Source organism: Prunus avium, chromosome 6 (genome assembly GCF_965620075.1).
Source record: "Prunus avium chromosome 6, drPruAviu1.hap1.1, whole genome shotgun sequence".
NCBI lineage: Eukaryota > Viridiplantae > Streptophyta > Magnoliopsida > Rosales > Rosaceae > Prunus > Prunus avium.
In genome coordinates this window covers 31,236,037-31,255,559 of record NC_142289.1, presented here as the reverse complement: position 1 = coordinate 31,255,559, position 19,523 = coordinate 31,236,037, and the positions used below count along the sequence as shown (strand labels likewise).

General features: G+C 36.9%; 1 protein-coding gene, 1 long non-coding RNA gene and 3 pseudogenes across 2 annotated transcripts; all 5 read left to right on the top strand.

Moving 5' to 3' along the window:
- The first annotated feature begins 3,364 nt into the window (after window positions 1–3,364).
- LOC110755426 (kiwellin pseudogene) lies at window positions 3,365–4,297 on the top strand (annotated as a pseudogene).
- Window positions 4,298–4,935: 638 nt separating this feature from the next.
- On the top strand, window positions 4,936–5,784 carry LOC110755427 (kiwellin pseudogene; annotated as a pseudogene).
- Window positions 5,785–6,348: 564 nt separating this feature from the next.
- Window positions 6,349–10,143, top strand: LOC148294041 (uncharacterized). The gene is made up of 3 exons (XR_015836424.1): window positions 6,349–6,997; window positions 8,078–8,139; window positions 8,896–10,143. It is a non-coding gene; the product is annotated as an uncharacterized LOC148294041 (long non-coding RNA).
- Window positions 10,144–15,815: 5,672 nt separating this feature from the next.
- Window positions 15,816–16,766, top strand: LOC110755457 (kiwellin-like). Its single transcript, XM_021956656.2, has one exon. The coding sequence runs from the start codon at window positions 15,878–15,880 to the stop codon at window positions 16,538–16,540; it is 663 nt and encodes a 220-aa protein (XP_021812348.1). The 5' UTR covers window positions 15,816–15,877; the 3' UTR covers window positions 16,541–16,766.
- A 2,277-nt stretch (window positions 16,767–19,043) lies between these two features.
- Window positions 19,044–19,523, top strand: LOC148294040 (kiwellin pseudogene; annotated as a pseudogene).

Below are 19,523 nucleotides of genomic sequence, written 5' to 3'. Positions count from 1 at the left end.
TATTTCTTATTTCATTTTTTTCCTTGTGGCATAAGTTTTCTTCTTGTTTCCATCAAATATTATGACTGTTAGGCCTATTTGCCAAAGTTGTTGCCATTTGTTTTTGATGAAAAAGTTGTTGCCATTTCATTCCATCAGTTAAATGAAAACCAGTGACAGAAGCAGAAGAAAAGGATAGGATCCTTTTTATCTCTTTATTTATTTTGATTTTGAAATATTTTTCCATATTTAGTTATTGTCTCCACCCCAAGCGAACCAATCATTTTGCAATGTTCTTTTCTTCTTAAACTTTGCTCCTTTTATTGATATACAGGGATTTTCGTCGCGATGCAGTAGAATTTTCCCCAAACGACAAATACAGAATGGGCTTCCTTAATAATTTCCTTAATAATGTATTGCAATTTGCATGCATGACATCACAAAAATAGAATGTTGATAATGTATTGCAATTTGCATGCGTGCATCACAAAAATAGAATTTTGATACGGAGCTAACAAATCGTTTGGCCCATTTCACAATATTCTATCACCATTCATATTTTAGATCAACACTCAAAGATAATTCTAACAAGCAAAAGACCTACTAGTGTAGTGGTTTAGAGTATTTACTTCCTCAGGCAAGGTCTTGAGTTCGAGTCCTAGCATCCGTGTAATGTGTGTGAGTTTAGTATATTATCGCCTCTCTTAATAGGAAAGGTCTTTTAAAAAAAATTAAGAAGAGAGGAGATAATTCTAACAAATAATTAGCCAAATTAAACTGCATTTAGTCATCTAACTGTGATAAAAAAAACATATGAACCGGATATTCTATAAAAAAATGTAAATATTCAAGATAACAGTTAAATGGTCAAATGATTTCCAAATTGACTTATTTATTTAGTTTTTTTTTTTTTTTTTGGCAGAGATATTCCTTTAATAATGAGCTAAAAATGAGTGGTTCTGAAGAATACATAATCCAACGCTTAGGGCATCATATATATGTTTATATCTGTTATCTGTACAATGCACAATGACGTTTAGTGAAAACTAAGTTGTGGACTTACATATTAATGATTGAATAAATCTAACCAGTTATATGAGTGGTAGAATAAAAATATATATATATTGACAACAGGATCTAGCTTAGTGAAAAATGGGCATTGACTTGCAGACTAGTGGTCTCAAGTTTGAAACCCTCGTTCCTCTATAGTTTCAATTATCACTTGAACTAAAAAAGAAAGATATATTTTTAATGGATTGTAACTTGCACATAATATAACGCTAAGAACCAAGGGCGGATTCATGTATAGGCTAGCATGTACTTTAGCATAGTGCTGACTTTTGAGATTAGGCATATTGTGTGTAGGCTCAATCTAGACCAATCAAAGAAATCAGCCCACCATGGACAAGAAATCAGCCGGCTGCAAGAATAAAGAACAGAGAAATACAGCGGACGGAGAGAGAAGAAAGAAAAGAAGAAGAGAGGAAGAAGGAAAAAGAATAAAGAAAGAGAGAGAGAGAGTGAGAGAAGAGGAAAAAAGAACAAAAGAAAGAGAGAGAGATTAAACAAACTGAACGAAAGAGAGAGAAGAGGAAATAGAACAAAAAAGAGAGGGGGAGATATTTGTTGGGATGGGATGTGTTTTTATTTTGTCAGGTGCACTGCCCAAGAAAAGGTGATGTTTTTATTTTTACTTCATTGTTTTACTTCAATTCCTTCTAAATATTTGTTCTTTTTTACTTTCTTTGTTCCCTTCAATCCCTTTCAAATATTATCAATAATTCCAACATTGTTTCTGTTTCAAATGTCCTATAATAACAAAAAATTCTAAATGTGATGAAGAAAATATACTGAAAAAAGAGTGCTTATAAAAAAAAAATTTGTAACAAACAAGGGCTTATACTTTACCCAAAAAAAAATTTAGCCTACCCCTATATATATTTCTCGGTCCGCCATTGCTGAGAACCAAGCCCTCAATTGATAAATAATCGTTCTCTTGGGGTTCCTATAGAAGATCCTCTTTGTAATTTGTTTTAGTGTTAAAAAAAAAGGTGATATTATTTGTACCACAGTTATTGACTACATATAACTGACCACATGTCTAATACAGGTGGGATCCACATACATTGGAATGTGGTATAAATAACATTATTGAAAAAAAAGATAAATAAATCATCATCTTCACCCTAAATATATACAATAATTGCAAGCAAGACAATTATTACATGCAAGACATAAAAGTGAAGCCTCAAGAGTCAAGACCTTAAAAAATAGAACATGAAAAGAATAATCTAGTGGATATGCCAAGATTTTTACTCAAAAAAGAAACTTCAAGTCTCGTTTTCTTGCGTGTGGAGGGTTCTGGGGCTGTAATGCAGTAATGGAATTAATTTCTACTCTTTGTGGTTGTCTAGCGTGGTTGTACTTGATTCTTTGGTTACGGCAAAAGAATAGAATCTTTTTCTTTTTCTTCAAGTCTCGTTGTCCCTTTTCACTAGCCTTTATTATAGCTGGTAGCATTCCCACATTTTTAAAAAAAAATTTACAATTGTAATCATATAGTAGGTTAACACATTCTTTATCTATATCGGTGGTTGCCATTCCAGCTCAGACGAAAGATGAGAATGAGATGATATCAAAAAATTTCAGAATTCTTGATCGTTTGGGATTAGAAAGAACATATATAGGAGCCAATTAAGCAGTGTTGGACTGATCAATTAAGACGTAAAACTGCCTTTCTCATGTTGTATGAGAAACAAAACTCTATAATATTTTTCAACTTCTTTGTTATAAAATTTTAAGGTGAGACTTTGCCGTTATCGTTTTAATTAACCATTTGTCCTTTTAGAGAAAGTGAAAGTATTGCAATGCATACTCTACTCCTATCATGACAGAGTAAGTAATTCACGTGTAAGGCTAGGTGACCACACGTTACTCAATATAAATTGTTCACGTATTTCACTTAAGTCATAGCACATATGAAGGGACATGTTGAGTATTATTATTCCACATTAAGAAAGTGAAGCTTTAAAATGTCATGATGCTTGTAATATCATGTCATCATGTTATCCAATGTGTCATAAATCGGCTATCAATTTCCATGACTATCGCATATATGTGATCAAGCAAACATGCAATTGCATGTATGGTCCATTTGATATGAATCTCAATCAATAAATTATGTAGGTATTCCTATTAACTATAATTATATACGTCATCTTCGTAGCATCCACATAGATGAAGTGCAAGACTTTGTGACGAGTACTATAGTGACATTCCAAACATTCCTCCTAGACGTACGCCTAAAGGAACATATTGGACGTCCACTTAAGTTCAGTATATAAGCAAATGCAATCTCCTTCCTCAGATCACCCCCCACCTCTACTTCATATTTCGAATAGTTTCTCAAATGGCAAGTACTTTAGTCTTAATGTTGGTTTCTCTTTCCCTCATCTTAATCTATATCATTAGCCTTCCTCTCCCAACAATGGCCATCTCTTCATGCAAAGGTCCGTGCAAAACCCCCAACGACTGTGCTGGTCAGCTCACCTGCATCAACCGCAAGTGCAATGACGACCCCGCTGTTGGGACACACATATGCAGTGGTGGTGGAGGTGGAGGAGGAGGAGGAGGAGGCAATTGTAAGTCCTCAGGAACTCTCAATTGCGGGGGAAAATCGTTCCCCCAATTTACATGCTCGCCGCCAGTGACGTCATCCACGAGAGCTAAACTCACGCTCAATGACTTCAGTGAAGGTGGCGAAGGTGGGGACCCATCAGAGTGTGACGGGAGATTCCACTCCAACAGTGAGCGCGTGGTGGCACTTTCCACTGGGTGGTATGACGAGGGGTCGAGGTGTGAAAGGTTAATAAGAATTACGGCGAGCAATGGGAGGAGTGTGACTGCAAAAGTGGTGGACGAGTGTGATTCGGTGAACGGATGTGACAGAGAGCATGCAGGTCTGCCGCCGTGTAGGAACAACATTGTTGATGGGTCTGCAGCAGTGTGGAATGTTTTGGGATTGAACAAAGATTTAGGGATTGTGGACGTCACTTGGTCCTTGGCCTAGTTAAGTCACGACCCTACCGTAGTAGTACTTAATTAATCTAAATAAATGAAATAATTAAGGACTATGTTTCATATATATGGTATACCATGATGCCAAGAAGTACGTATAGTATTGTTTGAATCATGATGATCATCATGAATTTGTAATTTATGGAATTAATTTTCCCATTTTGGCTTTTTGTTATATTTTTGTAGTTGTCTTTGTTGGGAGTATTCCAGCTTAGCTAAAGAGCTTTAAAAATCTTTTGGTCCCATTCCTAATTGGATTTGAATTGGATGTTCTCATTTTACATGCTCCTACATATCACAATAACATGTTTAGTGCAAAAGACACCAACGTAAACCTCATGTTAACCTCATGTTTCTCTGCTAGTCTCACGAATACTTTACCATAATTATACACCACCAGTAATCATGTATTGCTGGTCATTAATGAACTAAGCTTAGATTTAAGATTTCATGTAGATACGGGGGCCAAATGCTCCCTAAGGAATCTCACCCGAAAAGAAAAGACATATGATTTGATGAGACATTTGCCGGCCAAAACATAAATCATGAAACAATATATATATCTGGAGGAGCATGCATTGCTGGAGATGACCGAAACTAATTGACTCCATATATAATTAACTGTATTATTTGTCATCTTCTTAAATATGAGAGTCACCCAATAATAAAATATACAGGTCCTACTAATTAACTATGATTAATTAAATGTCATCTTCTTATTCAACACTACATGCAAAGACTTTGTGACGAGTGCCATAGTAAAATTCCAAAAACACAGCACGCCTAAAAGATACAAAAATAGACCTGATCAGCTTAAGCATTCACTATATAAGTGCATGCATGCAATGATCCCTCCATAATATTATTATATTAATTGAAATGGCAAGTTTAAAGTTGTTGGTTTCTCTTCCAATAATCTCCAACATCATCTACCTCCTTCTCCCATCAACGACCATCGCCTGTGATCCCTCAGGAACTCTGGTTTGCAATGGTCGGTCGTACCCACAATTCACATGCTCGCCGCCGGTGGCGTCCTACACAAGTGCCAATCTCACACTCAATGATTTCAGCCAAGGTGGTGAAGGCGGGGACCGGTTGGAGTGCGACAACCAATTTCACGACAACAATGAGCTGGTTGTCGCACTGTCCACGGGGTGGTATGATGGCGGATCAAGGTGTGGAAGGATGATAGTAATTTCGGTGAGTAGTGCTACTACCGGGAGGAGTGTGGCTGCGAAAGTGGTGGACGAGTGTGATTCGGTGAAACGATGTGATTCGGAGCATGCGGGTCTCCCTCCGTGTGGGAACAACGTTGTTGATGGCTCTGCGGGTGTGTGGAACGCTTTGGGGCTAAACAAAGATCTAGGGGTTGTTGACGTTAGTTGGATCATGGCCGAATAATGAAAGTGTACGCGATATTGCGTAACACCACTGTGACAAATATTAAATTGTGTGTTTAAATTCATTAGCCAAATGAACCCAAAACTCCCAGCGGCGTATTTGGGGGAGGAGGAGGTCCTATCTCCTCTTCTTCCTCCTTTTTTTTTTTTCCTTCTTCTTCACTTTGTTCTTTCTTCAGGTGGACTGGTGGAGGTTTCTTTGGGTTGTTGCCCAGTTTTGAAGGATAGATGGGCTGCAGTGCGTTGTAGTCCAAGGAGGTTTTGTTGGGCTAATAACTCAAATGGTCCTCAAATTTATACCCGATTTACATTTTGGTCCCTCAATTAAATTATTCGTTCAAATGGTCTATCAACTCTATATTATTCAGTCCATTGGTCCTACCGTTACATTTTGTCAATGTTGCCGTTAAATTTGAGGGCAAATTGGTCATTTCGTAAGTTAAAAATAAATAAACACTGAAAAATGAAATAAAAATCTCTCTCTCTCTCTCTCTCTCTCTCTGTAATACCCCGAAAAATTTAAGGCGGATTTTCATATTTTAATGAAAAATAATATAATGGTGGAGAATGATTATGGGTATTTTATCAAGAGATTTTGGATTTAGATTATTAAATTAAGTGGGGTTTAATTTCAAGTTGGACAAACATGACCAAAACATCCCTATGTGTGATAGATTACCAAAATACCCTTGTAGAGAGAAAGTAGGAGGCAACGTGTAAGCCTAGCATTTCTTCCCTCCTTCATTCTTCCCCCCTTCCCACTTACTTTGTCTTCAAAAAAATCTGATTTTGGGATGAGTTGTAAACCTATAGTGGTGAGTCACCTAGCCTAATTAAGATTCTTAAATCTTGAAATTATTCTCTTCCTCCCCATTCATTGAATCATCACTCTTTCTTAACTTGATGACTCACCTAGCCTAAGGCTTTTCAATCATAAATTCACTCTTATCCTCATCATTCATTGTATCATCCTTTCTTCCTCATTCACTTATCTTCATCCTCATTTTTCTTTTGTTCCTCTCCAAAATCCAAAATTCGTCACTTTCTTGAAGCTGCTGAGAACTCATATTTCGGAAGCTCAAATGAGAAAACTTCCTTCATAAAAGTTGTTCATTTCCATGATTCCTATAACATACTCAAATTTCAGCTCAATCCGATTAGTATAGGCTCTGAAACGTTGGTATGATCACAATGAGTTTATCATTTCCTGATTTCACAGCAGTATGCTCGGTTTCAGTTGTTTCTGTGATTTCCTGTATTCAAATGACTTTGGTTCCTTCATCAAAGTTGTTTGAAATGCTGTCTATTATAACATATCAAAATTTCAGATTGATCGGACTTCTCTAGCCACTTTGGGAATGTTTAGAGTGGAACTTGTTTATAGTCTTCAACCTTAGGTCCTTTCCTCGTTTTCAGTCCAAAACACTCATTTCAAAAGCTCAAAACACTATGGTTTCTTCATGATAGTTACTCCAAATTCTCCCCTTTATAACATATCCTAAGATCATCCAAACGCAATCATTATAACTCTCTAAAAATTGGTATGAACAAAACTTGTTCAATTGATTATGTTGAATCTCTTGTTATAGATATGTGTACTTTCTCTCAAATGGCTTGTTCCTTATCATTCAATTGCTCAAATTAGCCACTATCATCTCAAGTAAATGGTTCTTGAAGGCTTGAAGCTCATCTTTTAATTGTCTCTTTAAGTACTAGTTTTAAACCAAGTGTGGTTAGAATGCCTCAAGTATATATATATCTTTCAAAGTGTGTTTTTGTGAAGTTCTAGATTATTTTGATGTGATTTTTGTTCCAATTTCATTTTGAGATTTTGTTACATCAAAATAAATATCTCAAGGGTTATTTCAAAGTTGGTTTTGTGCCATTTGAATTTAAATTGATTTTTTGTGAAATTTCAAAGTAGAGACTATCCTGCTGGAATTGTTTCGATTCTGCTGCATACCCTGTTTTGAAGTAAGTGTTTGAAAACTTCCTAAACTTGGATTTTCATGAAATTTTAGTATGTTTTACTTTCTCGTATTTTCTTCAGATCTGGAAAGTTTTATCCAGTTTGCTTGTAAATTGTAATTTTGGTGATTTTTCAAAATAAAGTGTACAAACCTGAAGAAAAAAAAAAGAACGTTACGCAACCTAGTCTGTTTTGGTTTCTATTTTGACATGCTTCCTTAACCCTAATTTTTATCAAATTTTGACATCTTTAATGTTTCTATGTCTTGTTGTGATCTGGAAAGTTTTACATTATTTTGATTTAAACTCAATATTTAGTGAATTTTCAAAGTTAACGTGTTCCAACCCAAATGTTTAGCAAAACTGAAATTTTAGTTTTAAATTGATGTTTTAAATTTTCTTTATGAGTCTAGAGCCGAACCACATGATTTTAAACATCCCCAAAGAGTAGAACTATTATAGGAGGGGAATAGATTAGTTTTTCCTTAACGCTTGGTTCTATGCTTGCTTGGATGTGAGGTTAAGGGAGTAACAATCGGGTCAAAAAACTTGTCAAGTGTTTTGTGGGGTTTTAGGTCTACGTGAGCTAGTAGGACACTCAAATTTGTTTCCTTATTTCCAATAAATTTTAATCAGTAAATTATCTTAACTAGGTGTTCTACTCTGCGTACTTTCGAGGACGAAACCGCACAAGGTTAAGCTAGCTGGACTTGAGGTAGGGTTTCCTGATTCCCGATGATTGGGCTATGTCACTTTTAATCTTGGTGATTATATATATAGTACTATAAATATTGTTGTTGTGTTGCTCGGTGAATACTATTTGATGTTATGTGAATATTATTGTTGATGTTTCTTCGTGGATATTATTTGACATTGAGTGAATGTTATTATGCATGTGATTAAGCCTGATATATTATTGTTATTATCTGTGGCATTATTCAGCAGAAATAAATGATGTTTGTGCTGCACTACATATGCATCAGAAATACAGTGGTGTTTGGAGTGTGCGTGTGTGTATCGTTTGAGATATATCTAAGGGGTGGGAGAAGGCTTTAGATATATCTGAATAAAATGTGGAATATATTCAAGTGATGGGAGTAGAGCTTGAATATATTAAAGTGACGGGAGCAGGGCCTCTAATGATAAGTGAAAGTTGAGAAATTCGTAAACAAAAGAAAAATGGGTTAAGGGACGGATGGGCGCTAGTTCATATTTTAGGGTATTCGGAGCCACAGTGGTAAAACGCATGGTATGGGACATGCAGGCTTGTTGCCCTAGGATATGAATTAGTGGGATTAGAAGGGAGTGAGTTCATGACATCACCGCATATGCAAATTTATTTATCTAGTATGATTGCATAATTTGTATATCTTGTGTTGTTTGATGCATGACACTTTGATTAACTGTGATAGCTGACTTTGAGGGGTTTGACGGTACTCTACTGGGCATTAGAATGCTCATACCCTAATAGATTGTGCAGGATTAAAGAAGAAGTTTGAGGAAGCGAGTTCAACTAAGCTGCTGGGCTTTTATTGTTGATTTGTGTAATTAATATTTGTAAGTAGTCAACCGTTTGTTAAAGATCTTAGTGTGTAGTTAACTACAAGCTACTGCGACTCTGATTTTGTAATGTTAAGTAAATTTGTATTTTTTTTTTGTGGCTCTATTTCTCATCATATCATGGTTGTAGGATTTTATTCTTATGACTATGGTATGACTCACGCCATGATTCGGGAATATTCTTTATTTTCGAATCGGGTCGTGACACACACTCTCTCTCTCTCTCTCTCTCTCTCTCTCTCTCTCTCTCTCTCTCTCCATTCCCCCATGACCACCACCCTCCACCCAAACCCATCCCACAACCACCCTCCACCCTAGGCCCGGTGAACCCAAAACCCCAGCTCCTCCCCACCCTTCACCTGAGCCAGCAACTACAGAAAAAGAGAAAGAAAAAAATCTTCCACAGACCCCCTCCCAACGAACCTAGAACCCCAACTCAACAACCACCCCTCTCCCTCTCCCCCTTGATTTCCCTTCGTTTTTGAGAGACAACCACCCACCACCCTCCTCCCTACCCAACAACCACCTTTCATTCACCAAAAAATATCCTCAAGACACCCAAAAATCCCCACTCCATTACTGTTTTAATTTTTTTTCATGATGTTGTAGTTTTGATCTTGTTGATGGTAATAGTTTACCAAATGAGTTGAAAGAGATGGGGTGGGTCTTCATGGTTTGTATGGTGGTGGGGTGGAAAGGGTGGTAGCTAGTCGGGGATGGGTTAGGAGTGGGCTGGTTAGGTTTTTTCAATGCTTTTTAATTGATGTTTTGGTAATTGAGAGAGAAGGGATGAGAGAGAAAGAGGTGGAGAGCAGAGAGGAGAGGGGGAAAACAGAAGGAGGGAGAGGTCTGTGGGGGAATGGTGGAGAAGAAATCGAAGCGAGGGGGCACTAGGTTTGGGTCTCATGATTTTTTTTTTCTCTTTTTCTTCAATTTTTTTCTTCTAATTTTGTATTTATTTTAACCCTATTTTTATTTGTTAATTATGAAAATGCGTATTTACCCTAAAATTTTGTTAAATCTAACAGAAAATTAGACATTGGGACCAATGGACCAAATAATATAGAGTTGATGAACCATTTGAACGAATAATTTAGTTTAGGGACCAAAATGTAAATTGAGTACAAATTTGAGGACCATTTGAGTAATTAACCCTTTATTGTTGGTACAGTTATAAGATTTTGGAGCTATTTTTAATAAAGAAGTTTATTTTAACCAATTTTTTTGCCCTTTTATTTTACGTTTTATTATCACGCATCGGCCACATGATTTCTCCCCCCCGGGTCGTGGGCATGACAGAGCTCACATCCATCACAACCTCCGTCGCTACTATAGTCGTTGCCATTGCAGTGGGGACATGGTTAATACCACCGAAACTATTGCAACCCAAGAACCTAAAACAACAAACAAAAATCCCCAGAAATTCGGAGAGAGATAGAGAAGAGGGAAGAGGAGAAATAACGGGGGACAGGAAAAGAGGAGAAGAGAGGAGGGGTAGAGACTAACTCCCCCTTGTTGCGGCCCTGAAGGGAGGCTATAGGGTTTGGGTTTGAGAGCGTTTCGGAGGCTACTTGATAGCTATATGGATGGAGCTAGGGGCCAATTGTGTAGCGGTTTGTAACTTTATGGTTATTTTTTATCAATTTTTAATAAAACTCCGATGAAAACTTCTACATACTCCATGATAGGGCATGGAAAGTACTTCTTGTATATTGCATTTAACACTCTCGCAGTAGTCTAGGAAACGTGCAGTTACATCATAACCTTGGTCCCAACGATTACCCTCACCATTTTTTACCCAATGACCAGGGGCATAGCCTGACTTCAACCTAGAGGTGTCAAACGGGCCGTGCCGGGCCGGCCCGTCCCATTTAAACTCGTGCTTTTAATATTTTCGTGCCGTGCCGGGCCGGCCCAGTTAACTTAGCGGGCCGTGCCGTGCCAGCCCATTTAGTAAAATCATAAATCCCAGCCCGGCCCAAAGCCCATGTCCAAATTGAAACGGGCCGGGCCGGGCTCGTGCCGTGCCCGTGCTCGTGCTTGTGCCGTGCCCGTGCTCGTGCTCGTGCCGTGCCCGTGCTCGTGCCATACTCGGGCCCAAGAACCAACCCATTTAATTTGAATTTTTTTTTCCCTTGAATTTTTTTCCACTACATAATTCATATTATAAACATAAAAAATATAATTAGAAGCAAGGAATGATGAACTATTTAAAAACATTAATCAATCAAACACCTAAACAATATGAAAGTTTGGAGGGCAAAAAAATAGCCTCATTAAAACCTTGCCTTAAAAAACCCCCAAAGGAGGAAAATCAGATCAAGGAAAAAGAGTACCATTGTCCTCCCAAATTACACAAAATGGAAAACAAAATTAATCTAGGACACCAATGCAGTCAATCAAATACTTGTCCAAAATTAATCTCAACTAACTTTCTTCATTAAGGGAACTTGTGCTGTCATCTTCAAAATATGAGAGATCTTCATCTACAAAACTTTGAGTTCGAAAATCAGCATCTTCCCAATCCTTAAAACACATAAGTGCCTCGCATATTTGAGGAGTAAGCCTCGTCCTCTTTTCGTCCAGCACACGACCACCTGCACTAAAAGCAGACTCCGAAGCTACTGTGGACACCGGAGTTGCTAGTACATCACGTGCCATAATGGAAAGCACAGGAAAGTTCTTTTCATGTGCTTTCCACCAATCCAAAATATTGAAATTATTTCTTTCTTCCTCAGTCATAAATTCAACAAATGCAGTATCCAAATACTTAAAAACTTCAGTACGAGAACTCATTACACTCTTTTGTTTTCCTTTGCTAGCAAGCATACCAAAAACAGCTGCACTACTAGATGAAGATGAACCAAATAAATGAACAGTTGGAGCAGTTTGTGTAGCTATTGTACCATCACTATATTTCTTCTCATACAGTCTGCTATTGTAGCTATTGAAGTTCAACCTCACAAAGTCTGCAATGCCCTCTATTAACCCACTAGGAGCTCCGCCGTCATCTCATGGAAAATTACCCCGTTGAACTCATATACGAGATTTCCCATGCCTAGCTGTATGCTCTGGATAGAAGGTGTCAGATATCGATGTTAATGAAAATATATTAGGTCCTAATAATGACGGTTTATATATTAAGGTTTAGGAGAATAGTAAGAATGTTAAATATATATATCGATATTAGTGGAAATATATATATGATCTTAAAACATATATAAATACTGAAGAAAATAACGACATATTATCGAGAGAAATTATATGAAATTTAGTATATATAGAGTATACCAGGAGGTCTTAAGCAATAATCATTCATTTACGTCCATTCCACCATGCCATCTTATGATCTGAACTGCTCATTTGAAAATTGACACTTAGGTGACGAGGGGTAAATTAAATGACACTAAAACAAAAACACAACAAACTTCACACACTTTAGACCTTGACCAATACTCTTATGACTAGTCAACTGTCAGACATGAATAATCACATCTAAGAACATACACATAGCATATCAATATGTACTTGGAAGCCTAGAGAATTACTAGTGACAACCTAGGCACTCAGAAGGACCCGTCAATCTAGGCATCCCTTGTGCTAGCAACAATTATGGTGAAAGTGTGTGAAAGCATCATAATCAAGTAAACATCAGACATCAGAAAAAGATGACTAGTCAACTGCAAGAACACGAACCCAGAAATACATGTGATGACTAGTCAACTGTCAAGAACACAAACTCAGAAATACATGTGATGACTAGTCAACTGTCAAGAATACAAACCCAGAAAATTCATATATGCAAACTAGAAATTTGTTCACCCAGAAACCCACCATTGGGAAAAATTGGGGGTCATCAACCGACCAGGCAATCCACTAAGTAGAAAAAGATTCTTACAAAGGAACACAAGCAAGCTCAAGAAAAACCTAGATCTATTTAGGAAGATGAACTATACCTCCTTTGTGCAATCTTCTTCTCCAACTTAGCAAAGCTTCAAGCTCAGTTCTTCATGGCAATGGCAGCTCCTTCTCTAGCTCTTTCATCCCATTACACTAGCTTGTAAGCTCTAACTCAAACTAAAACCAAAATTTGGATTCAAAGGAGAATGACCAATTTCTTCAAGAAACCATACTCTTGAAGAAATCAGTCTTGAATTTGACCTAGGTATAAATGAGAGAGCATTTTGATCCATCACCTAAATTATTCATTCAAATGATCCACTAATTAATCTGCACATTGGTTCTACCGTTACATTTTCTGTTAAATTTAGTCATGTGAGTAGCACATGCTGCATTTGTGGGGGTAAATAAGACTTTTGACAACTAAAAAAATAAAAATATATGATTAAAAATTAATACAAATTTTTCTTTATTTTTTAAATTTATTAAAAACTATAAAAGAATAAATAAAAAACAAGGCTTAATTGTTGCAATGGTCCCTGAACTATACCCCATAGTTACATTTTGGTCACTCAACTCCAAAAATAGTTTTAGAGGTCCCCCCAATTAGGTATTGTGTTGCATCGTTCGTCTCTCTGTCAACTCGGTTAAATTTTTTGTAAAAAATGAGGATAAATTCATAAATTCATCCTAAATATTTTACAAAAGAAACAAGGGCGGAATTAGGAATTTATCAGCGGGTGGGCTAGCTAAAGTTATTAGTTTAAAATTCAATGATATTTTTTTTACTTACGATTTCTATAGGCTTTATATAAATAAAAGTATACATTAGTATAAACCACGCTAGTTATAAACACAAGAAAAAAAATGGAATTAGAGCCATATTATTCACGAAAGGAATTTCATTTAGAAAAACGGTTCTTTTTTGGAGACAAATCAATGAAAAAAAATAAAATTGGACAGTTAGAGCTAACGACTTTACCCTTATTGTGGGTTATTGGTGTTGGGACAGTCTTTGACACCATATACAAACATGAAATTCCTTTGACTATGCATATTGGTGTTGCCAATGTATGAAATTGTGTATTTTTATTTATTTTTTTGGTTAAGATACTGGCTTATATTTGATGGCAATATTGACAGAATGTAATGGGTAGTACCAATGCGCCGATTAATAAAGAGTTGGTGGACCATTTAAACAAATAATTTAATTGAGGGACCAAAATGTAACTCGGGTATAAGTTTGAGAACCATTTGAGTAAATAACCCTTATTATTGTGGGAAATTTTTACTTTACTACGGTAAAGTTTACCGACTTTTAAAGTTCGATATATCAAATTTTTTTCGTCTTAGTCGAATACACAAAGTTGATTTTCTTATCAATTTCATAGATACCGTCAGTTTGTCCATTAACAAATGTGTTAGCTGATGACATGAAAATAAATATGCCAAGTAGACCCACTCATTTGTCCACATATATTATTAAATAAATACATTAATTATAAAAAAGTTTAAAATTTAAAATATATATAACAATACATCTCTCATCCTCTTCCCCAAACCCTAGCACCCATCTCCTCACCGCTACTCACCCCCTCTACCCTCTCATAACCGCCCATCTCTCTCTCTCTCTCTCTCTCTCTCTCTCTCTCTCTCATGTGCAACCCCTTCCCCCATCACTACACTCCAGCTGCACTGTCGCCCCTCCCAACCATCACCAACCCACCCCACTGTCGAACCTGAGAAGAGTGAGAGTACTTTGGAGATTTGGGTCCTGGACGGTCTTGGACTAACATTGAAGAAAATTCAAAACCCAAATTCCCAAAATTTTATGTCTCGGTCTGAATTGCCTTGACTCAGAGTTAGAGCTGATTGTGAGTGATTAGAAGAGCTTCACTATTGAGCTCTTTCAACAAACGAACATTCGCAGTTGGTTCTTCTCGATTTGGCAGACTGTTGATTTGTGCTACTTGACAGTATGATTTGAAGGCCATAATTGTCAATGGAGGAAGAGAGAAGAGGAAGGTGCTGTAGCAACCCACTGTCTAAGAGAGACAAGGGAAGAGAGAAGGAGGAAGGTGTTGGCAACCATGGGGCTCGGCCTGGGATGCAGAGAATTTGGGGCGGGGGGTGTTGACGCGAGACAGCGCGAGAGATGGATTATTATTATTTTTTAATTTTAAGTTTTTATAAAAATTAATGTATTTATTTAATAATTTTGTCTTATTTATTTATTTAGTAATATATGTGGACCACGTGGCACCATATGAGTGGGTCTATGTGGCATATTTATTACCATGTCAGCAGTTAACAAACTTATTAACGAGAAGACAGTTTGTGCACGCGACTGAGACGGAAAAAATTTGATGTATCGAATTCTAAAAGTTGGTAAACGTAAAGTGAAAATTACCCTATTATTATTACAAGAAAGGAACTTCCAGAAGAAGCCTACATAATCTTATTCCTCATTGGACATGTACAAATGAGAGGCACTCTACTTTATTCTATACAAGTAGCCCAAATTGAGTAAACCACATACGTCATTAACCTTTGAACCAATAATAAGAATCACCAAAACTTAATTATAGTCTTCCATTACATAAGTGCAATCTAAAGTCTTAAAGTCATTACAGGGTTCGGTGGAGCTATAGACTTAAATCCTCAATCAAAACATGTAAGAATGGAGGAGAAACTTCTGCGAAATAGGCAAGTAGCCGTGTTGCAGTCAAATAGCGACTTTGGCTTAACCCATCAGCATGGGCGTTGCCTTTTCCTATAGGCAAGTTGAGCTTCAAATGAATGGTCAACTAGTTATTTGTGTAGCGCCTTGACAATTGGGCAAACCCCATTCAAATTTGTAATAATTTGAGGCGGCTTTGGTAATCTGATAGTCCTTTCAATTATTATATAACTCATCCCTGTAAGTATGAGATGCAATCTCCTTTTGTCTCACACACCCAACTCGTTAATGTTCCAAAATCTTTGTTCTTAAAATGGCAAGCACTTCAGTGTTGTTGGTTTCTCTTTCCCTCATCTTGATCAATATAATCACCTTACCTCTCCTATCAACCGCCATCTCCTCCTGCAACGGCGCTTGCAAAACCCTCAACGATTGCGCGGGCCAGCTCATTTGCATCAACGGCAAGTGCAATGACGACCCTGATATTGGGTCTAACGAATGCGGGGGAGGGGGAGGCTCATCATCGCCACCTCCTACCACGAATAATTGTCAACCATCGGGAACTCTAGTTTGCCAGGGAAAATCATACCCTAAATACACATGCTCCCCGCCCGTGACATCATCCACTAAAGCCAGCCTCACCCTCAACGATTTCAGCGAAGGCGGGGACGGTGGTGGCCCGTCATATTGTGACGAAAAATACCATGCAAATAGTGAGAGGGTTGTGGCACTTTCTACTGGGTGGTTTGATAATAAGTCGAGGTGCGGGAAGATGATAAGCATTAAGGCAAGCAATGGGAAGAGTGTGACGGCCAAAGTGGTGGATGAATGCGATTCACGTGCTGGATGTGATGCAGAGCATGCAGGTCAGCCGCCGTGTAGGAACAATATTGTTGATGGGTCTGCGGCTGTATGGGATGCTTTGGGACTGAACCAAGATTTGGGCGTTGTTCCTGTTACTTGGTCAATGGCCTAGCTAGCTACATATTAACCTAAATTAATGAATAAATTAAGGACAATAAGTCTATACATATGATAATGATACGTTTCCACCAAGAAACAACATTCGGATTGGATCATGAGTTTGTAATTTATGGATTACATTTTCTATCCTGGTTGTATTAACTTTTGGAGCTGTCATATATATGAATTATATTTATGGCAATATGCTATTTGAACACATTTGACTGACTACCTTAGCTGTGGTAACTTACTATATTGGTTTAACAATAAGCTATTTGTGCCACGTTTATTAATTATATTGCTGACCAGTTCTTTAATAAAGGTAGAAATTACTTTTGCTCACCACTTTAACCCAAGGCATATGCTCACGACCTTTCTTAATATTTGACACCTGTACTGTACATAGGCATATTTATGCAATCTCCTTTGTCTCAATCCCCCACTCATCCGTCGATAATATTGGCGAGTACTTTTGTGTTATCTTTCCTTCAGTTTCATTAATATATTACCTCTCCATCTCCGCCGGCCACTGGGCTGGAATATATGTTTTTTTAATGGCTCTTGAATATATGCCCGCAAAGTTGGTGGACATGCCACTAGAGGAGACTTCAAGTCTCGTTGCTTCTTTTGACTAAACATTTCCTTTAATTGATCATAGTCGCTTTTCATCATTAGCATTCCTCTTTTCTTTATTACATACCAACAGTTTGTTGGGAGTAGACTAGGAATATTAATCCCTAAATGTGAGAAACAAATTGAGCCGATGGGGAGCGACTGGGTTTAATTAGTGATCTTAAATTCGAATCTTCATGGCATCTTAATAGTGTGCGTATGAGAAACTCTTTCCTCCTTATAGTTTAGATTGTCGCTTGTACTAAAAAAAACAAAATAAAGTATGCATGATGACATTATAGTAGGCTAACATACATACGTATCTACGAGAAGTCTACAAAAATTTCTCCTTAAACGCGAAAAACTAAACAAAATTAATGTTTAATGATATTCTCCTAATCGAATAAAATTTTCAGTATAATCGTAACAACACAACAAAACATGCCCGAGGTAAAGTAATAACACCACGGTATTAAAGTTATAAACAAAAATTTCTCCTTGTGGGGAGTCTAGGAAAGTTCCTCCTCAAAGGCCAAAAGGAAACAATATGGAAGTCACCTTTTTCTTTTTCTTTTTTTTTTGATGAAAAATAGAAGTTGCATTTTGATGAGAGTCTCAAATTACATCTTTTTAATATTATTTTGGGGACTTTATGATATAATTTTGGCTTAATAAACATAATTTCACTTGTTGTTACATTTTATTCTCACCAATTGGATTTATGAATTTTCTATATTAATTTGGTGAACTTATTAGGTAAATTTATCTATTGTAGGAAGTTGGAAAGCCAAAAGATGAACATACATTTGTCCAAGTTCAAGCTAGATGTAAAGAGAATTGTTGGTGGATTTTATTGAAGAATTGATTGTGGGATTATTGTGATTATAAAGAAGGAAAAGAGAAGACAAAACCGTTGAAGCTAAAGAGCCTATTTCATGTCATTCATAGCCATTTAACGCCCACTACCTCACTGTTATTTCTTTTCCACCAACTCTCCACCATCATCACATGTTTAATCCAATTAATCCCTCACTTAAACCCTTCATTACCCACCACGAATGTATTAACTTCCCACTCACCTCATTGACTACTATAAATCACCCATCAACTTATTCGGCAAGGGCATCTCGACGACAGATTTCTTTATCCATTTCATTCAAAAATTTAGTTATGTTTTCCTTTGTAATGAGTTGCTAGAACTCTAGCTAAGGCTAAAGGGAATGTCCTTTGAGTAAGTTTGTGAATTGTTATTTTATCCAATATACGGTATGAATTGCTAAATTCTTTTATTTTTGGTTGTTCAATATTTTCATATCCTTTTATTTTAATTAGTGTTAAGTGGTACTATCTTTTCATGAGTTCAATTATATTTTTCTCATTGGTAAGAACTGACTCAGCATGCTTTTAAATTAAAAGATTAGATATTAAGCAACTCCATTTTCTGAACAATCATTAATAAAAGATAACATTGAAAAAGTAAATTGGTTTTAATTTCATTATCTTCCGGTTAAAGTTTCTCAATGATAATTTTAATCGAGTTTAATTTGGATTAAAGAGCGTGAAACATATTTTGCTTAAAGAATTGAACCTTGATGCCTTAGCATTTCCATTATTGATATTTCATTTTTAAACTTAATCTCTACAACAATCAAATCAAATTACTTGTCCATTTTGCTTGTCACTTTTATTTTAGTACTTTTAATTATTTCTTTGTGTGCAGACATTTGCCTACCTACTCCTTGGGGATACGATACTTGGACTTCCAAGATTATTACTACATGTGACTACTTGCACTTGGGTAGACGCAACACCTTTAGTACACTATAAAAGTGCATGCTAATCTCCTTCTCCAACCACTCTCACTACGACTAGTTACTAATACTATTGCGAAAAATCCTTTTCAAATGGCAAGTTTGATGTCAATATGGTTTTCTCTTTACCTCATCGTCTTCAATCTTATCTCCCTCCCTCTCTCGTCAACCACCATCTCCTCCTGCAATGGTCCATGCAAAACCCTCAATGACTGTACCGGTCAGCTTATATGCATCAAGGGCAAGTGCAACGACGATCCTAATGTTGGGACTGTGAGAATGTGAAGGTAAAAGTCCCACATTGGAAAGTTGAGAAATCTAGTATGGACTTATAAGGAGTTGGGCTACTCCCCCATTGCCAATTGGTTTTGGGGTGGAACCTCAACTTCTTTAATGGGAAGAATGTGATAACGAGAGTGGTGGACGAATGTGATTCACGTAATGGATGTGATGTAGAGCATGCAGGGCAACTGCCATGTAGGAACAATATATTGTTGGTGGCTTTGCGGCTGTGTGGCTTTGCAACTAAACCAAGATTTGGGAGTTGTAGACGTTACTTGGTCCATGGCCTAA